Source organism: Sus scrofa, chromosome 7 (genome assembly GCF_000003025.6).
Source record: "Sus scrofa isolate TJ Tabasco breed Duroc chromosome 7, Sscrofa11.1, whole genome shotgun sequence".
Classification (NCBI taxonomy): domain Eukaryota; kingdom Metazoa; phylum Chordata; class Mammalia; order Artiodactyla; family Suidae; genus Sus; species Sus scrofa.
Window position 1 is genome coordinate 91681170 of NC_010449.5, and position 21866 is coordinate 91703035.

Below are 21866 nucleotides of genomic sequence, written 5' to 3' on the forward strand. Positions count from 1 at the left end.
CTATGTCAGGTATGCTAAGCACTGGGCATAGTGATCTGAGCGGCTCAGGGCCCTGCCCTTAGGGACCTTACAGATTGCTAGTATTTTGTAGCATCTCTTTGAAATCCACAAAATTGGGAACAGCTCATGGAGATGCAAAGGTGTATTTCAAAGTCATTGTGATTGTTGGATCAGAGAGTCATTTTGCCAAAGAGAAAGAATGCTGGCTAGCTCGAATATATTGCCACATTAAAATATTTATTTAGGTATCTCATTCTAGCCAAGGGAAGAGCAAGATCTCCCTTCTCTCTCCACCTCTTGACAGTTAAGGCATAAAGTCAACAATAAAAAACAACATAAGCTGAACTGTCTTCCAGATAAGAATCAGGAAGTGTAAGGAAAATATGAGTGTATTAGAATGTCAGATTTTTCTGTTGGTTAAATAGAATTAAAATATCTATAGCAAGAAAGTGTCAGTGGGAGTCTGAGAGAATAATGTAGTTTGTGTACAGTAAGGCCATGGTAACTTCTAGATGGTTTCACTTGTGCCATTTGGTGAGACCTTGTGTGGTACAACTAGGCTAGTGATCCCTGAAATTGCCAAGTGCCCCTTTCATTTGGCGACATTTAATATTTTTCTTTGAAGTGTTTTTTTTTCAAAAGGCTTCACTCTATTATTTTCACATATGATCCCAAGCACCTAAAGGTGTGTATTTGCTGAGGGAACGTTGACCAAGAGTTTTTTTGTTTGTTTGTTTTTTTCTTTTGGGGCTTTACCCATGGCATATGGAGGTTCCCAGGCTAGGGGTAGAATTGGAGCTGTAGCTACCAGCCTATGCCACAGCCACAACAATGTAGGATCCAAGCCTCATCTGCGATCCACACCACAGCTCATGGCAACTTGGTATCCTTAACCCACTGAGTGAGGCCAGGGATTGAACCCACGTCCTCATGGATACTAGTCAGTTTCACTAACTGCTGAGCCATGACGGGAACTCTTCGACCAGGAGTTTTAAATTAAGGTGTATAACTGGGCTTCAGTAAATCTTTAGAACTCCTGAAATTATATAAAATTTTATGTGTATGTACTTAGAAACATTACTTTGGGAAGAAACTCCATAGTCTTCACAAGATACTTAAAGAGTTCTACAACTTAAAAAGTTAAGGATTTTTGTAATTAGGACTTTACCCAAAAGAGTCTGCTGGATTTACTCCAGTTCGGGGTCATGAAAGGAGAGGTATCTTCCCAAAGAGCATTTGGAGAAGGAGGGACTCTTTTGTTCCTTTTAGGGATTTCAGTTTTGAGATTCTGAGTGCATTTGAGATGTGAAAGTATGTGTTTAACAGTGGAGTTTTAAGAACTCTTCAACTCTTAGTAAGATATCCTGATTTTAATTGAGGGATACATTTTGGGACTTCTTTCCAATATAATCTTTTAGTTAAATGAATGGTTTTTTTTTTTTTTTTTTAGAAAATGAAATAGAAAGGGAGTGGGAAAGGGGAGAAAGTTGTTAGACCTTCTTAGTAGAATAAATAACTGAAGAAATTAATTCCTGAAACTTAAATTTTATCACAGGTTAAAGAGGTTCCTTTAGATCAGATAAAAGTCTCTGGTATAAGTTATTTAATAATACAAACTGATTTTTTTTTGTTTGTTTGTTTTGTATACAGGTTTAAGGGGATAGGAGATGTGTATATTTCCCTGTTGTCTCCTTGTCCTAACCTTTGATTATGCTTCACTGAAGAGCAGGTAGTTATAACTTAAACTTATAGTTATGTATTTCTCACTAAGCTGTTACCTGTGGTTCTAGATAGATGAATTAAGAAGTAAAATTAGATTTCTTAATTTGATATATTTTAAGTTCTTTATTTTGATCAGTAATCTTTTAATTCTAGCACTGTCATACATAATAGTATTACCTATCAAATAGGGTATAGTGAGGATTAGACAAAGTAATAAATATAGTTTAGTGCTGTATCTGGGATTAATAAATGCTTAATAAGTTAGCTATTGCTGTATTTGACATCATCATGAACATTAATAGCAATAGTAACATACATATTATAAGTTCCTATGACTGAATATACAGAATAAAAGCACCCAAAGACATGAAAAAATGGGAAGGTAAAGTTAATTAGCCTCTTGTTTAGGAGAACAGATTCCAGGGGTTGAGAGAGTTCCCTATAAGGCATGTTTATCTTTCACTTGTGGTTTGACTGCAATATAGATAACTTTTTCAGTGTGAGACAAAATGTAGTTAAATTGACCATAAGCTTCATAAGGGCAGGGACTGTGTTTTATTTGCTTGTATCCTTTGCTCTCATTTTATTGTTTGGCCAAGGCTGGTGTTTCATTAATTATTTGTCTTCATCTGTATTTTCTTCTTCGTTTTCCCTTTAGTTTCCAAAAATATTTGCTGTTTCCATATTCATAATTCCTTACAAAAGGGTCACATCAGTAATATGACTTTTATAAGTACTGATTAAAATGTAGATCTTTTTGGAGTTCCCATCCTGGCTCAGTGGTTGACGAATCGACTAGGAACCATGGGGTTGCTGGTTTGATCCCTGGCCTTGCTCAGTGGGTTGAGGATCCGATGTTGCCATGAGCTGTGGTATAGGTTGCAGACATGGCTTGGAACCTGTGTTGCTGTGGCTCTGGTGTAGGCTGGTGGCTACAGCTCCGATTGGACCCCTAGCCTGGGAACCTCCATGTGTCATGGGTGAGGCCCTGGAAAAAGCAAAAAGACAAAAAAAATAAATAAATAAATAAAATAAAATACAGATCTTTTTTGGAACGAGGATGTTTTTTGGAAGCAGATTACTTGGAAAATGAGACTTAATCAGCTTAAGAAATTCAGGCTTTAGACTTTTGTAGAAAGGCAAATATTGGTCTTAAAAAATAAAAAACTTTATCTTCATTTGTGTACGAATCATGTAATCACTGATATTTAACACTTGTTACCTTGTGTACTGCTTTATGTATAATGATGGAAAAAATCTACTGACTGAAAAACGATGTTTTCAATTAGATATTTAAGAAGCACTTTTTACCTCTATTTTAGAGAACTCTACATAGCCCAACGATATTTACAACTTCAGGAAATGTGATGTTTTGGAAATGAATTCTAGTCATATCAGACAGATGACCAAAAAGCACATGAAAAGATACTCAATATCACTATTATTAGAGAAATACAAATTAAAACTCCGCCAGTCAGAATGGCCATCATCAAAAATCTACACACAATAAATGCTGGAGAAGATGTGGAGAAAAGGGAACCCTCCAACACCAATGATGGGAATGTACATTGCTGCAGCCACTGTGAAAAACAGTATGGAGATTCCTTTTAAAACTACCATATGCTCCAGCAATCCCACTCCTGGGCATCTATCCAGAGAAAACCATACTTTGAACAGATACATGCACTCCAGTGTTGATTGCAGCACTGTTTTGTTTTTTTTTTTTAATTGTCTTTTTAGGGTCACACCTATGACATATGGAAGTTCCCAGGCTAGAGGTCAAATTGGAGCTGTAGCTGCCAGCCTATACCACAGCCATAGCAACACGAGATCTGAGCCGCGTTTGCGACCTATGCCACACCTCATGGCAATGCTGGATCCTTAACCCCCTGAGTGAGGCCAGGGATTGAATGTGTGTCCTCATGGACACTAGTTGGGTTCATTCCCACTGAGCCACGATGGGAACTCCTCACTGTAGCACTATTTATATTAGCCAAGACTTGAAAGCAGCCTTAATGTCCAACAGAGGAATGGATGAAGAAAATTTGGTACATGTACACAATGGAATATTACTCAGCCATAAAAAGAATGAAACAGTGCCATTTGCGGCAATATGGATGGACCTAGAGATTATCATACTAAGTGAATGAAATAAGTCAGACAGAAAAGACAAACATCATATGATATCACTAACAAGTAGAATCTGATAAAGAATGATACAGGGGAATTTGTTAACAAACCAGAATCAGACTCAAAGATTTTGAAACCAAACTTATGGTTTTACTAAAGGGAAAACACGGCAGGGGAAGGATAAAATGGAAGGTTGAAATTGACATGTACACGCTACTGTATATGGAACAGATGAGTAACAAGGACCTACCATGTAGCACAGGGAAATCTACTGAATACTCTATAGTGACCTATATGAGAAAAGAGCCCGAAAAGGAATGGATATATCTATGTAACTGATTGACGTTGCTGTACACTTGAAACTAGCACAATATTGTAAATCAACTATACTCCAATAAAATTTAATTAAAAAATAACAAAAAAATACTGATTGTAAATAAGTATGGCTATGGTGACAAAATTAGGTAAATAGGAGTTCCTGTCGTGGCTCAGTGGTTAACGAATCTGACTAGGAACCATGAGGTTGTGGGTTCGATCCCTGGCCTGCTCAGTGGGTTAAGGATCTGGCATTGCTGTGAGCTGTGGTGTAGGTCGCAGACGTGGCTTGGATCCGTCGTTGCTGTGGCTGTGGTGTACACTGGCGGCTACAGCTCCGATTAGATCCCTAGCCTGGGAACCTCCATATGCCAAGGGAACGGCCCTAGAAAAGACAAAAAGACCAAAAAAAAAAAAGTAAATAGTTCTATCTATTAAGGAAATGCTCTGCCTTTTGGAGATGTATTTAGATTAAATTGGACATATAAGTTAGTATTCCTAATGCATACTAGAGCCCAGCTTTATGTAGACCCAGAGTAATTTGTTGCAGTTTTTAAGAACATTGTAAATATGGCTCTTTTGAAAAATAGACTATCATGAGGCTTGGTTGGTTCTGGAATCATGCAAGATTGAGTTTGGTTTGGGGACATTTTACTTCTTTGGTCATAGAAATGTTGTCTCCCTATTTCCTACAAATAGTGAACTCTGGGTGTCTTCTGGGACAGAGTAGAAATAGTACCTATCTCTTATAATAGGAATTGGGGTCTGGAGATAATTCAACATTCATTGTTATAAATTTTTGTTTTGGTAGCAAATTTGCTTAAAATACATGTAGTTGGTAGCCTGTGGTTTGATGTCTTTGAAATATACGGTTACTCATTTGATCTGGAATTGAGTGAGATTTGTATTAACACTGTCAGCTTGTTGTCAGAGGGCTTTTGGTCTTTTTCTTTCTTCTATAGTAGTATGCTCTTGGTAGGTGAAATTTTTATGAACATTTTTAGATGAATAGAAATCGAGAAAACTATTTATTAACTATCTTTAGCCTTTAATGTAGAATCTACTTTTTCCCCATAAAGCTCATTGTCCTTTTATTTTAAAAGGTTTATAAAGAGAGAAGTTAAGAGTGGTCATAAGTTTTGAAAGCGGAAAGCTGGAACCTGTTTCCTCTTGGTCATAAGAGTCTCAAAAGTGGGCCTCTATCAGTGGGTGAGAGTTCAAGTTTATCTGAATTTAGAATATTAAATTATATTTTAGCCATAGTAACATGTTTTTCTTTTAACTTCGTTAAATCATAATTGACTTTATGTCACCGTGTTATTTTGTGAGGTGATCTCTTGTGGCTGCAAAGTTATTTATAGTTAACCTTGGAGGTAGCTCATTCTTATAAGGGCGCCTTCCACAGCTTAGAGTTTATTTGCAAAATAAACCACATTTTCTCTTGTCTTCTTAAAATGATGAAACAGAGTTCCCTTTGTGGCTCAGTGGGTTAGGAACCCAACATAGAGTCCATGTAGCTGCAGATTCAATTCCTTGCCTCTCTCAGTGGGTTAATGATCTGGCGTTGCCATAAGCTGCCATGTAGGTTGCAGATGCTGCTCAGTTCCGGTGTTGTTGTGGCTGTGACATAGGCCTCAGCTGCAGCTCCTTTTTGAGCCTGCCTGGGAACTTCCAGGTGCCACAGGTGTTGACCTAAAAAGAAAAAAAAAAAATGATGGAACCATTTTATAGCCTATGGAAACAATTCTGTACCTCATGTTCTTTTGAGCAAACAACCCCATATAATTTACAAATATTGGTAAAAGCAATAAATATTTCTAAATGCTATTAGACTGGTAAAAGTAATATACAAGTATTAAAAAAAAGTTCTTCATTGGGATAAATGAAGACCAGAATGAATAAAGTATTAGTCACTCTTTCCAGTGTTTTAATTCCAGAAATACTTTAATTTTTGTGATTATTTTAAATGTTGTTGATACAGTAACAGCAGTATTATCTCGAAAGGCTCATCAGTCCTCTTGACAGGTAACCGAATATTGCGTAAACGAAAGATAGAGAATTCTCCATGGCTTCCTTTATAGAGAAAATTATAACTGGAAGTTAAAGTTATCCAAACTTTTGAAAGTATCAATTTTAAGTATCATTATCAAACAAAGTAGCTACTAGATTGAGATTTTAAGCTTGTAAAATCTGTGCATGGAAGAATGAATGGTTTCTCTAATATTAATGAATGATCAGATATATGGAAAGAAGTAGTATTAAACTTTGTCTGACATTCTGACTGTACATGAACAGAGCCAGAGCACTTATAAAAAATGGTAACATATCATTGCAGTTTGATGTGGTCTAAACTTGTTCCTAATGACGTATTGAAGTTTGGCCCTGTCCAAAAACATTTTTTTGAGGAAGGACAAATGATATAGCTGCTGCCTTCAAGGAAAGGGAAAAAGTGACATCCCAACCTTATATAAACTTAATGAGGTGAAGTAAAGATGTCTTCTGAAAAATTGGTGAAATAGATAAGGAGGTGGAACAAGAAAAGAAGCTTTTTAAGCACTAGAAACAGTTAAAGATGTTGAGGCATCTAATATTGCCAGGAATACTGCATGAAATGAGATTTTTGGCAGAGTGCAACTTCAGAGTTCTCTGAGGAGTCTAAAAGCAAAAAAAAAATTTTTTTCCACACAGAACTATTTCTGAATCAGATGTTCTTTGGCATCTTAAACTGAATGTCTGTAATTACATCAGCTGTTTTGTGAGACTTCATTAGTTCAACCCACATTCTAGACCCATCTACTATAGGATACTGTGCTAAGCATTTCAGAAGGAATGAGATGATTAAGAACTTACTGTCTAGGAGTTCCCGTCGTGGTGCAGCGGAAATGAATCTGACTAGGAACCATGAGGTTGTGGGTTCAATCCCCAGCCGGCTTCGCTCAGTGGGCTAAGGATCCGGTGTTACCATGAGCTGTGGTGTAGGTGGCAGATGCAGCTCAGATCTTGCATTGCCATGGCTGTGGCATAGGCTGGCAGCTGTAGCTTCGATTAGACCCCTAGCCTGGGAACCTCCATATGCCGGGTGCAGCCCTAAAAGGCCAAAAAAAAAAAAAAAAAAAAAAAAGAAAAAAATAACTTATTGTCTAGAAAAGGAGAGAGCATAAATGCACAGGCATCTACAGTACATAGCAGAGTGAACCATCTGAAAGGATTCTGTGGACAAGACAGATGTCATCCTTCTGTCAAGATGAACGCTTCACGAAGGAGGGCGTGTGAACTGGATGTTGAATGTGTAGAATTTCGACAGTTTAAGATGGGATTGGGGTAAGAGTTAGGCTTTTGGCAAAGAAAGAGGCGTGAGCAAAGATGGAGCAGACGTGAAGATGTGAGACATAATTTAGGAACGGGGAGTAGCTGAGGGAGGGTGAAGTACAGATTTTCTGGAAGAACGTGGCGGGAGATAAAACAGGAAGTAGAGCTTGGAGCCAGGGCCTGCGAGGTTTTAAAAGTGAACTGAAGAGTTTTGTGACATCCCATCCGAAGACATCTTTACTTCACCTCATTAAGTTTATATAAGGTTGAGATGTCAGGCAGTGGGGAGTCCATGAAAACTTTTAACAGCAGCAGGATAGGAGCTAATAGCTGTGTTTTAGGGTAGTTAACAGGAAGGATACAATGGAGTAGGGAGAAACGAGTCCCAAGAATTGAAATTACAGGGCAATTGCAGAGGCCCAGGCAAAAAATAATGACATAAGGTGTGGCGGTGGAAAAAGATAAGAAAGGAGAAACATTTGGTAGGTAGAATCAGCAGGACTGAGCCATGATTGTGTGGGGGAAGTAAAGGAAAAGAAAGGATTAAAAGGAAGATTTGCAACTAGGGCAGCAGTATTGCCATTATTGGAATATTAGGCAGAGGAGCTGGCTTGGGGAATTAAGATTTGTTAAGATAGTAGTTGAGGGAAGAAAAAAGATATTAAATCCTTGAAATGAATGAGTAGGAGCACATAAGAATAGTGAGGAAGAGAAAGAAACAGGAGGCTGAAGATGAAACCTTAAGAAATACTTAACCTTTGAGGGTCTGAATAGAAGAAAAGTTATCAAGAGCGGTCCAAGAGGGGAGGAGGGAATCAGGCCACTATGTGATTAAAAGATCCCTCTTGTGCTGTGTGACCCTGTTTTACTTCAATCACTGCAGTTTCTACTGTCTCCGAGGTCCCTGCTGGACTCCCCCCAAGACACAGGCCTTTGTACCAATGAAGAACTCCCCGAATTTCTGGGAAATTGATTACAGTAGCCCTCTCCTCAACCCGATTCCATTTTTCTTTTTATTTAAACATCACAGGAGCTGTTATGACTGGTTATCAACAGAGGGTACAAGGAATTAGAGGCTTACATTCTCAGTTCCAAGATTATGTACCTTCCTGAGCTCAGCTGCTAGGTGAGATTCTGTGCGCTTAATTTCTCACTTGGGACAGACTCAGTGTGAGTCTCTTGCTTCTTTTCCTGTATGTTATGAGTGAGGGAGAGGCTGGCCATCATGTTTGTTCTCTCAGTCCACCTATGTATGACTTGGATACCAAGAGGCAAAAGAATTTTAGTGAGAGTTTGGTCCGTGGTATCGTATGCTCCACAGAGGAGGAAGTAGATGAGGATTAAGACAAGACCACTAGGTTTAGTGGTTTTGAGGTCACAGATGGCCTTTTAGAAGATAGTTTTAGTATATTGATATGGGTGGAAGAACCCAGGAAGTTAAAGAAGTACGTTATAAAGAACTTCTGTATGCTGTGGGTGTGGCCAAAAAAAAAAAAAAAAAAGATTGAACTTAACTATTGTAAACTACTCTTTCAGGAGGTGAATAGGAGGTGAGAGATAGGAGCACTAGGATGAAAGGAAGGCTTTTTTCTTTTTTTTTCTTTTTCCTTGTCTTTTTCAAAATGGGAAGCTGAACAAACATATTTGTAGGCAGAGGTCAGGGAGCCTTTGGAGAAGGAGAGAGCGAAGGTCCTGGGAGTAGAGTGTTCATTACTGACTCACGGATCTTGGAGGAGTTTGGAAAGAAGGATATCAAGAGTGTGGGTTGGAGTATTGGCACTGGAAATCAAAGGAGAAAGGACAAAAGGTGGATGGAGGTGGGGGAGCTCCCTGCTAGAGAGGACAGATGCGGAGGGAAGATATAACATGTAACCTCAGGCATCTCATTAAAGAAGGTGAGGCCACTTGCTAAGAAGAAGGAGAAAGGAGAGAGGAGAAAAGATGTGGGGTAATCGCAGTGAGAAATAGTTAAGTTATTGAGTGGTAGTGAGGACACAATGGAGGATAGATAATCTTATTTCTTACCTTTCTCTAGGAAGATTTATGTGGTTTTTGTTTGTTGCTTTTGTTTTTGCTTTAAAGGACAGAAGAAAATTCCATGGAAGTCTGTATTCAGAAATGTGAATTTTATTGTCAGCTAACTTGCCCCGATGCACCATATTTCAGATCTAGAAATATATAGACGATGATCATATTGCTACTGCTTATGGGTGGATCACAAAAAGGCAGTATACACTTAGGACTTGGTGGTTCTTTCAAGTGTTATGAGAAAACAGAATTTCTTCAGGGACTTGTTCTAGGAATGTAGCTTGGGATTTCACCAAGCATGTCTTTCCTGTCACTCAGTGGCATGGTTTTGCATGACACAGCGTCTGAGTCCTTTTGCTTCTGATTTCTTTTGTTTCATGTGAAAGATATTTCTCTAGGTTTGGAAATATACCAAATCAAGAAATAGCCTAATGTGTAAAAGATGTTTGACTCAATCCAAGAAGACTTTTAATTTTCAGAATTTGTGATGAAAAAGTGAAATATTACATATGGGTATCCCTGGGAAAAGTGAGACATTAAATTCTATGTGGCCAACATCCATTGTGTTTAATGAACTTGAGCAACATCTGTGGAACACAGCACAGCTGAACCTTCTGCAAGGACTCTAGATAAAACAGATCCCATCCTTTTTTTCAAGGTGAATGCTTCATGAAGGAAGGACACATGAACTAGACAGTGTAAAGAATTTGGACAAATGAAGGATGGAGGTAGGAGGCTTTTGGCAAAAGAAATAGCATGAGCAAAGATGGAACAGAGGTGGAGATACGGAACATATTAAGGAAGCTTCTTTTCTTTGTTCCTTTTCTGAAAGGGAAGTTGAGGTAGCTGCTTGTGGAGAACACTCAGTCCAGGTAACATAACATCTTTCTTTGTCTTATTTTACTTTATTGGCAGTTGTCTGTTTTTAAAATTATATATTGCTGCTCTTTTTTTTTTTTTTTTTTTGTCCTTTCTTTTATCTTTTTAGGGCCACACTCGCGGCATATAGAGGTTCCCAGGCTAGAGGTGGAATCAGAGCTACATACACCACAGCCACAGCAGTGTGGGATCTGAGCCATGTCTGTGACCCACACCACAGCTCACGACAATGCCGGATCCTTAACCCACTGACCGAGGCCAGGGATCAGAGCCACATCCTCATGGTTCCTAGTTGGACTTGTTTCTGCTGCGCCATGATGGGAACTCCCATGCTGCTCTTAAATTGGAAAGAAAATAAAAGTCTTTAAGTTTTAGCAGTTGGTATATCCATTCATTTCAAATGAACACTGTTTTTAAACACCTACTGTATATGAGATGATGAACAAGATATAATTCCTGCCTTCAAACATGCATACTCTCTTAAGAGAAATTTCACCTCGGAAATTTTAATTATTTGAGTAAACTATGCTTCCCCCCAAATCTTTATTCTTTTTTTCCCCCTTTTCTTTTTTGACCACCCCAGAGCATAGAGTTCCCAGGTCAGGGATCAAACCTGTGTCCCAGGGCTCCAGAGATATTGCCAATACACTTGTGCCACAGTGGGAGCTCCCAAACTATGCTTCAGTGTTCAAAATATTAAACAGTGCAGGCAAACCAAATCGTGCATAGTATTTTACATTCCCATTGTGATTCTAGAGTTACACTGTCCAATATATTAACCACTAGCCACGTGTGGCTATGGAAATGAACGAAAATTAAATAAAAAATTCAGTCACACGTTATATTTCAACTGTTAGTATCCGCATATGTCCAGTGGCTCTTGTACTGAACAGCACAGGTAGTGAACATGTCCACTGCTGCAGAAAGCTCTGTTGAGCGGTGCTACTCTAGAGGTATAGAATATATTTGAATTGTTTGGGTCAGGCTTAGTTGTTCATCTCTGCAGCAAATTTTCATGAAATGCCTACCGTATACCAGGTATTGTGCTAGAGCTAGGTGATAAAGAAAAGTTCCTGCCTCAGTGAACTTTTCAATTTTATGAAGGACAGAGATAAATTAACAGGTGGATAAAATAGGATGCGATAAGTGCTACTCTGGGAGAAGAAATTAAGAGGCTCTGAATATGTATAAGAAAAAGTACCGAAGCGAAACCCAAGGTTTACCTCTAGGGAAAGGTCAATAGATGTCAGCTTGGTTAAGGTGGAGAGGGTGAATGAAAGCGCAGTGTAAAATGCCTGGACGTAAAAAAAAAGTTACATTAGAGGGATTGAAAGATGTCCCTGGGGACCACATGATCTCTAAGTCTCAAAGGTCTCTTCATTCAGTTTTTGTTCTTTGTTTTTTTCACTTTTAGGACCACACCTGCGGTATATGAAAGTTCCTAGGCTAGGGGTTGAATCAGAGCTGTAGCTGTTGGCCTACGCCACAGCTGTGTCTGCGACCTTTACCACGGCTCATGGTAATGCCAGATCCTTAACCCCCTGTGTGAGGCCTGGGATCAAAACCGCATCCTCATGGATACTAGTGAGGTTCATTACCAGTGAGCCATGGTGGGAACTCCGAGAGTCTTTCTTTTTATGGTATATTTAAACTATTTTAAAAACAGCTTCTTCCTTTTCTGTAAAGAGAAAAAGGTCCCGGGTCCCTCCCACTATTTGGGGAGCTTCTTACATCTATCATATCTGTAGACCCTACAGTTAGGGGAAGACAAGAAAAGGTGAAAGGAAATTGGAGAAAAGAAGGACCAAAGGCTGAAAATGGCCAGAGCAAGTTTCAGAGAAATAGGATTGGTCATACGTGATGGGGAATGACAGTACCCTTTATCTAACTTGGATTCCCTGTCTCTAATAAAAAGTTCCGATCAACCATTTCAAAAGTTCATGTCCCCAAGTGGTTAACTGGTATCATGGAATGTATTTATGTGAGAATATTTTTGATAAGGTATCTAAAAATTGAATTTCTATCCTGAGTCACTTCATTAGAAACCATGATAGAATTTTCCACACTGTATTTTGATGAGTCTGTGCACTTACAGTGTATGCAACCTGGAAGAAATTTAAATGCTATCATTTTATTTTTTTTGTAAGGCAACAAACAGTCACTGTAAGATCGAGACCTAAGGTTACACAGGGAGTCAGAGATGGAGTAGAATCAGGACACAAAAGAATTGTGTCTTTACTCAACCCTCACCAATTCCAGAGATTATTCTATGTATTATACAAAATACATTGCACATAATAAATCTCTCACATTTTGTAAATATTTAGCAGTTGTTGATTTATGCCCTACTGGCAGCCATCATGTCTCTGTTCTGCATTACGAAAGTCTGTTTATGTCTGTGTCAACATCATCTGTTTTAGCATGGAGGCTTCTGGAAGGCAGGGATCATGTCTTTATTTTGCATAATGCTTAGCATAGAGTTCTGTACATGAAGCTTTATTTTTATTTGATGATGATGATTTTCTCTATGTATTTCTTCTCTTTCCTGTCTTCAGATTGGTAAAAACTTCCGATAACAGTTGATCCAGTAGAACATAGAAGTAGGATTAACTGCTGAATGCCTAGTCAGGCTGGGCAGCAGAATGTCTCACACAGCAATATGAGGTCTTATGCCACCACAAAGAGGTACCCTCTTGTGAAAAGAAGCCACCCATGTTGGTTTTCATGAAGGAGAAATTTGGTGTCTAGTTTTACCACCAAGTACTTGTCAAATAAACTTGGTATGAAATCAAGACTGAATATAGTAAACAGAAAATTCAGATAAACGCTACAATGAAAAAAAATTCCTCTTTATTTTCTTTTCAGTTCTACTTGAGACAGGCTTCTGGAATAGTGTTAGAGGGAGGATTGAATGTAAGTTTGCTGAAATGAGGCTGGAGCCAAATGAATAAGGTCTCGGCACTTTTTGAAGATCCTCCAACTCTTGTTTTAACAAAAACAAATTTTACTAGTGTACCTTCCCTCAGATTGTACATCTTTTTGTTAATTTGCATCACTAAATTGTAAAATTGGGCTGCCAATGGCATTATGTGAGCACAGCCATCAAGTTTAGTTTTGTTAGAATATGGAGCTTAGTTTTGTTTCTAATTCCTAGAGTCTTAAGATAGCTTTTATATGTTTCCTTGGAAACCTTTCTTTCTCCCCTTGCCTTTTCCACCCTTTCTTTTGGCTTATGGTGAATTTTTATTATATTTCAAGGAACTTTTAGGGGTTACTTGCAACATATTTTATTATAGTCAATTTTTCACACAACATTTTTGTGTTGATCTATTATAAGTGACAGTTCTTGTATTATTTGACTTCTAGATTTTCATTTTTATGTTTTATTCTATAATCTATTGAGATTTATATGTATAAAATAACAAGTCTTATTAGAGGATTCAATGTTATCCTGAAATTTATTTATTTATTTATTTTATCCTGAAATCTAGATGATGATTTTTAGATTTTTGGAATGTTTCTGTTTGATTCTCCTGGGTTCCTTTGCTCAATACTTCTTTTTGAAAGTTTATGTTAGCATTGAAAAGTAAAGATATCCCAGGAATAAATATGTTTATTGTATCTGTAAGTATTATTAGGTTATTACTGATTCATTTGAAAACAGTCAAAAATTTTATCATGCTAGATATTCTTTGTAGTATATACATATATACATTTTTTGACAACTAAAACTTTCCTTTATCAATGATAACTTGGCTGTTCCTACCAAGAATAAGACTTTCTTTGTGAAATAACTTTATTAATATTATAAAATATAGAAATAGAAAATAAATATTCTGTACAAAGTATATAGATATAATATTCATCTATTGAGCAGATGAATCAAGTTCAGAGAAGTTAAATGGCTTATTCAAAGTCACATAGCTTGGTAGGACCTGGGACTCCAATTCAGGAATGATTTGACTCCATTTCATTTCCACAACATCACTTCATCTCTTCCTAAAAAAATTCAAATCTTTTATGATTAGTTTCTATAGGTGATATTTGTTTTCTTAATCATCAGTGAAGATTCTTGTTTTCTTCAGCTCAGCATTTCAGAAGAGCTTTTAGTTAGGCTTTTGTTCCCAGGCCCTGTCCCAAGATTTTAGGAACTTGAAATCATCAGAGTGAGTATAGGTATGTTAATATACCCACAATGTACCTAAGAGGAAATAAATTTAAGAGAAATATATTTTCAGGAACACTAGACAGAACCTGGGCATATTAATCAACAATGTGCCAGACTCTGAAAGGAATTTCTTCTCTAGATATAGCTTTAACGGAGAAATTATCTGAGGTCTGTACTTGCTTAACCTCTGAAATAGACAAGATCAGTCAAGAAAAAAGGAGGAGAAGTTTTTACTCACATGGTCTGTGTATCTCTGTCTGAGACACAGATCTTGTGCTGGTGATCAGAATGCAGACACAGTTTCAAAGACTACCTCTAGTCACAGCTTGAGGAAGAACATTATTCTGGGAAAGTTATACATTTTAAATCATTGACATAGAGATGCTTAGTCCTTAGCTGTATACTCCAGTTCCCTTAAAACTTATAGCTAAGTTATAGCTATATAAACTATGTATGTGTATGTGTCTATCAACATCAGTGTACAAGTAATAGATCTATGCATTGTGAAGAATTTTAGGGTATTTAGATGGGCAAAATGGAAAAAAAGTCACTGACTACAACAGAAAGCTATAAAAATTTTGGCCTTTTGGGTTTTTTCATAATACATACGTATGCAAACATACATAGAACCAAACACAGTATTCAGGTACAAGTAAAAAATAAACTTTAAAATGTGCTCACATTGATGAAAAATGTGACTCTAGGGCTATGGAAATAAATTAAGAACCAGAACACCAGTAAAATACTAATAAGTGATGTAGAACCAGTAAGAAGTAAAATACAGATGGCTGAAATTTTAATGGCTTGGAGCAAAAGTTTGGAATAATCACAGTAAAAAACGGGTAACTGATTAAATCAGTGTGGTGAACAATGAAAGATATGACACAAAGAAAGATTCCTGGTATCTGTGAGGAAGAGGGACCCAAGAAATGGAACTAAAAAAGTATTTAGAGAATTGATATAGCAAAACTTCTCTAAAATGAAAAAACTTGCAGATAAAAAGACGCATTGAATACTGAAATTGGTGAAGAAGAATCAGTATCAACTCATATCCTGGCTGTTTCTGAAGAAAAACTTCAGTCATTCATTCAAAAAGCAAAAGTCATCTGCAAGGGAGAAAACTAGACTGGTTTCAGACTTCTCCACAGCAAAGTGCAATACTAGAGAAACAGTGTCAGAAAAGTTCAGATGCAAGAAAGTATGACTAAGAACACTCTGTCTAGGCAAGCTGTTGAGGAATAAAGGCATTAGGCATATTATAATCTTCAAATGTGAGAGAACCCAGAGATTACAGCATCTCTGAGATCTTCCTGGAAAAACCTACTTGTTAAAATTTAGCCAATGAAGAGATGAATCAAAATAAAAAATGGTTTTGAATATAAATACATTTATGTATAAATAAGATTTAGAAACTATAGAAACTATGGTAACAGTACAGTGTGAACATTATACATCATGGTGAAATAAAATTGGGAGGTAGGTGGAAGGGAAATGGAAATTTTTAATCACCTTATCTTTCATAGCAACAATTCAGTGTAGTCTAAAATTTAAAATAGTTTTAAAGTAATATTAATCTCCTCTATGATTTTATCATTTTTGTTAAACTTGGGTTTTTTATAGTTATTCTTTCTGAGTGAAGAAACAGTTATTTAAGGTTTAAAATTTCTTCAGTTTCATTTCAGCTTCTGTTATTTTCAAATAAAATGAAAATTGATATATTTTTATTTTTAAAGTGAATACACTCCTATCCCAGAAATAATACATTTATTTTGTTCATTTATCCATCCGTATTATGAGTAGTTGTCTGAAGTGACAGTCACTGAATGTTAATACTGAATATTTCTCAATGGTGAGATTTTGGATCATTTGTGACTTTTTTTGTTACATATTTTGTATTATTTGAATATTGTTAGACTCTTTTAGTGCAAATGATGCAATGAACTTACTACCCTGAAAAATGGATTTACACCTATACAGTTTTTCAAATACACGGTTTAAAATCCTCATTTCTTTTAAAATTTATCATGACCATTTTCCTCTTGCTGTGATGTTTAACAGCTCCCAGTATTTTATGGCTGTGACATATTTCTCCTTCCAATCCTGATCTCAGTTTCTTCATCTTCTAATTACTGAGTTGGATTAGATTAGTGTTTCCCATCTTTCTCTTTAAACTGTAGAACCTTTCCAATAAATAAAACAATTTATAACTCTTGGAATACAGTTTCAAAGCTGTACAGATTAGGTAATATCTAAGGTTTATTTCATTTTACCAGAAAAATTAGTTTTTTTTCCTTAGGAATTTTTTTTTTTTTTTTTGAGTGACTGACTGTTCTCCATGTGTTCAAAAAAGAAAAGTCAAGTAATAGCCATATCTTAAGAAATTTAAAGTGAAAGGGAAGGGCCTCTAAAAAACTATCTCATCTATTTCCCTAACTTTTAGATCTAAGGAAACCAAATTTAAGTTGCTTAAGTAACATTACACAGCCCACTGAAATGAATGAGACTTGAACCCAGATCTTCTGACTTCCTATGCTAATCTTTCCTCTTATAGCACATGTGAATATATATTTTTAAATGATGGGCAGGAAAGATGCAATTTTATCTTAACTTACTTCACATGTAGACTATCTTGTAAATGTCAGGAAATACACTTAATTTATAGTGTTTTTGTTTTCTTCCTCATGAAAAAAGATCAGCGGTGCAGGCTTTTATTGAACTCTTACGTTCCAGGAGTTAGAAAGGAAAGTGAGTGGGATTTTGGTGAGGAAGAAAGCATTTACTTGTCAAGGATTTGGAATTTACTGTGGTTAGTGAGATTAAAATAAAACTAAAACTTGACTTGGCAAAGGATTAAAAACAAAACAGCTCCAGAGTGTGTGCACATTGTGGAGAAGATGCCGTTTTTTCCTTCAGGCGTCCAAGGAGGAAGGGAATATTGTTTCTTTGTGTTGCCGGAGTTGATTTATTTAGTTATGATTTCACAAACCCCAGAAAACATTGCACAATATTAACCAGAACAAATGGTGGTTTTTTTTTTTTTTGTTTGTTTTTTTTTTTTTTTTTAGTATCTCCCCCCTTCAGGTTTTCCAAATAAAACAGCGTGTTTTTTTTTTGTTTTTTTTTTTTTTCCCAAATTGTTTAAATGGCTCTGATTATGTTTGACTGTTGGGTGTGGCAGGTTTTAGAATCTTAAGTGGTAGTACAGGTTCCTGAACAAGAAAGAGAATTAAAGGTGATGTGACTTGATTACTGGAATGTGTAGAATGTGAAGTCCCGAGAGGTATTCGGGTCGCCGCAGGCTGCTCTTCATAATAGACCCTCTTGTTAAAAGCCCTATTATTATTGGAAATTTATTTTGGAAGCCACTAAAGCAGAAATTTGACAGGAAAGTAAAACAAACCACCTTGTCTCATATTTCCTTTCCACACAGGCCTTTTGAAGAGATATCTTAAATATTGTCAAGTCTCAATTATCCTGGGAGAGCTTAGCATTAGCCCCATCCTCACAAACTGGAATTAAATGCACATGGCATTGCACTAGGTGCAGTGGAGACAATTAGCAAACAAGATCCTTATCCTTTTGCAGCGTACTAAGAGTTAGTTGATAGGCCAGCATGTAATTCAACAAATCCCAATCTCATTTTTCCACACTCTCTAAACACCCCCTCCCTTCCAGTATTCTCTGTCTTCTTTAATGGCTCCCCATCCGCTCAGCCAGAAACCTCACATCCATCTTGAGTCCTTATGTTCTTTTAGGTTCCCCAACCAATCTGTCAACAAGTCCTGTCTCTCCTATCTCCAAAATTGCTTTTGAATATGTTTGTTTCCTTTTCTCCATTCTCATTGCCCTGTTTAGGCCCTTTTCATCTTTCATTTCAATTCTTAGGAGAGCTGCTTATCTACTTTCAGGCTATTTTCCGGTCCATCCTCCATACTGCTGTCAAATCTCTTTCTTTAAAGACAGAACTAATCACATCATTCTCTGGCTTGAAAACTTTTGATGGGCTCCCATTACATTTAAGGGATAAATTCTAAAAACTTCTTAGCTTGTCACAAAATGTTTCGTAATCTGGCCCCAATCTACTTATTCTCACCTCATTTTTTGCCACATCCTCTCACCCCCATTTCCAAATACACAGAGACATTTACACTTGTCCCACCAGCTTCCTCATTAGTTTCCTGGCTTGCCATCTCCTTGTACTTTTGATCATACTGTTCCTTGCCCCATGCACACAGAATACTCTTTCTTGACTGCCATCATCCCCAATCCCAGTTGCCTCCCCTCCAACCCCAGAAATTGTTGACTGTTTTCAGTTTGATATCTATCCTTCACAGCAGAGCTTTTTTTGTGCATTGCCTTAGAGATAGACATATGGGTAGATAAGTAGGCTTGTGAAAGACATATAGTGCTGTGTGTGCGTGCGCTTCCCCCCCCTCAAAAATATCATATGTATTGCCTCTCATTGGGCAAACTTGCTTTCTAGATTCTCCACTTATCTTGGAGGTCTTTTCATTTTAGCATATAGAGATGATTTACTACATTTTTTCAGCTTCTACCACATAGTATCATCTTTAGGGCTAGTTAGAATTTTCCTTTTCTGTTGGTAATCTCATATGGTCAATTAGAAGGTAAAAGAAAAAAATTATAGCAAGCACGTATAGATTCTGATGCCAGTTAAACAAAGGAAGACGTTTGCAATTGCTGGCTGGGGGAAGGAATGTTTTCCTTAAAAATTAGGCTGTCTTAGAAACTCTGTTGGACCCAGTTCAAAGAATATCACCGACATTAACACCCTCTCCCCTCCCCCACGCCCCCAGCTATTGGCGTTGCTGGAAATTAAATGTAACCAGGGCTCTTTATGGTATGTGTACATCTGTTTTTTCCTTTTCCATATGCTTAAGTCCTCCCTCCACAATTGCTTCTGTTTAGCACTTAATTTAAATTCCCAAATTAAGTCAAGAGGCGAATTTGAAATCTGTACATTGAAAGAGTTTGATGATCTTCGAGGCCTTTTAGAGCTCTAGAATTCTTTTAAGTTAGAGATAGTTTTATTTCAGGGAATATATTCTGATAAAATTAAATTTTCTTTATTTAGGTTGTAGCTAACTGTGACTAAAAGTAATTTAATAATATTGAGATAGATGAAACTTGTGCTACTTGTCACTATTCCTTGAAGCATATTTATGAGACTGACATGCTGCCTACGGTGCTAATGAAGCACCTTTGAAGAATGATCATTTAATGTTCAAAGTAAACCACTCAAAGGACTTAATAACTGTCAAGTATTATTATTACCTCCAAGCTGTAGACTTAACTAGATTGGACTATTAGTATCTAATTTTTTTCTTTTTTCTTTTTCCCTATATAAAGCTAAGAAATGTAGAACTTAGTCAAGTGAAAGTGAATGGGAGATTGCTTCTGAGAAAGTATTTGTGAGATGTTTGCACTTGTAATACTTTTGAGTGTTTAAAGATTTAGAGGTACCACCAAATACCAGGAGCAAAAGGTTAGGAGTCAGGAATGGGGGAATCCGTTTCAGCCCATCACTGCCTCACTGGGTAATTGCAGGTCACTCCTTGCTTTTAAAATTTCCCATGTGTAACATGTAGTAGATTATTTCTGACTCTTAATTTGCCCAGGAATGTTTTGTGAAATAATAAAGATAACCACTGCCAGTTATTTTGTGTTCTTGGTAAAGATTCTGTGTAAATTAATAGTGCTAGGGTGGTTATTGCATAATTTAAGAAAGTTCTTGAAAGTGAGGGAAGGACCCAGAATAGGTCACCTAAAGATTTTATCATTTTTCTTAGGCCAATGAAAAGTTTTCTGCGTTTGATAGAGCAATGCTGAAAACTACTATCAAAGTTAAGGTTTGTAACATTGTGGGAGCTGATCTTGATGTATACAGTTCTTTCCAAATTTCATGTTCTGAGTCATTTGATGACTTTTACAAAAGTTAGTGACCCACCTTTAAGGTGTTTTTTTTTTGGGGGGGGTGTTATATTTGTCTTTTTATATTTGTTGAAATATTCTTCATGAGTCCTGGCATTTAGATAAGCTTGGAGTAGAAAGTCATATGTAAAATTTGTCATTTCACTTGGTGGAGAAAATTTGCCACTTTTTGGTGGAGTTATTGTGTCAGGTTCTCTTTCTGAATTCCGTTTTTCATCTTCTTGTGACTGGTTGTTTTTTTGTTGTAAAAACCTGTGAGAGACTCTAAACGTCCTTGAAAAATACTCGTTTTTTCTTTTGGTTGAAACAGAACGCTAGTAAACTTTCTCTTTAAAGAAAAAACAATTGCGGACAAAAGGAGATACTTCTTTGAGCAAAGAGTTTTAAAGAAATGCATTCTTTTCTCATTGTACTTCTTTCCAAATTAATGTCACCCCCGGGGGTGTGAGAATTCTTTCAAAGTTTAATGTCCAACTGGTGAACAAAACTGACGCTTGATTGCATGGAGGCCAGCAGTGTTTGCTGTGTATTTTCTGCATCTGGAGACTATTCCGTTGTGATGTGAAAAATTAAGATTACAATTTTTAAAGTATATATTTCACAATCAAAGTATTTATAAACACATATGAAACTTGTTCCACGTGTAACCTATGCTGAAATGGAATGGTCGTGTTTATAACTCAGTAGGTAAACTACTCTGGAATGCTTCAGGCCCATCTCGGCTGAGGCAAGACATTTTGAACTGATAATGTAAGGAAGGGTCTGTTTCTTTATTTAGCAGTTTCATATGAATCTAAAAAAGATGGCTGATGTCTGGTTACTTCCAAATTTAAGTTTGCTATACTAATGCCAGTAGAACTTGTTTTCTTTCTGTTTGTAGATTTAATAGTTGGTCTTGGAATATGGATTTGCAGGTTAAAAAAAAGTTTGCTTTTTTTTTTTTTTTTTTTTGCTTTTTAGGGCATATGGAGGTTCCCAGGCTAGGGGTCTAATCAGAGCTATAGCTGCCGGCCTACACCACAGCCATAGCCACAGCAACTCGGGATCTGAGCTGCATCTGTGGCCTACACCACAGCTCACGGCAACCCACTAAGTGAGGCCAGGGATCGAACCTGCAACCTCATGGTTCCCAGTCGGATTTGTTTCCACTTCTCTGCAACGGGAACTCCAAAAGTTTACTTTTTTTGATTCCTCTTGAACTTTAGAATTCAAATCAGTCAAATAACTGGGAAGGGTGTTTAGGATACCATTGACATTCTTTGCGTTTCTGTCATTTTTCCACCTGCAAACTTAAACTGAATTGCAGTTTTGCACTTAAAGATAAATTGCTGTGAAAATAAAGGCAGTTTAATAGCATTATAGA

General features: G+C 36.9%; 1 protein-coding gene across 12 annotated transcripts in view; it reads left to right on the plus strand.

Moving 5' to 3' along the window:
* The window catches only part of RAD51B (RAD51 paralog B), a 708971-nt gene that overhangs the window by 88757 nt on the left and 598348 nt on the right, over positions 1–21866 (plus strand). Inside the window, exon 9 of one of the 12 annotated variants that reach the window (XM_021099940.1) lies at positions 20362–21484. The exons of the other annotated variants lie outside the window; for them this stretch is intronic. Coding sequence (XP_020955599.1) covers positions 20362–20511 — 150 coding nt within the window. The 3' untranslated portion in view covers positions 20512–21484. Of the gene's footprint in view, positions 1–20361; positions 21485–21866 lie in introns of those variants that run through there. 12 annotated transcript variants of the gene reach the window in all.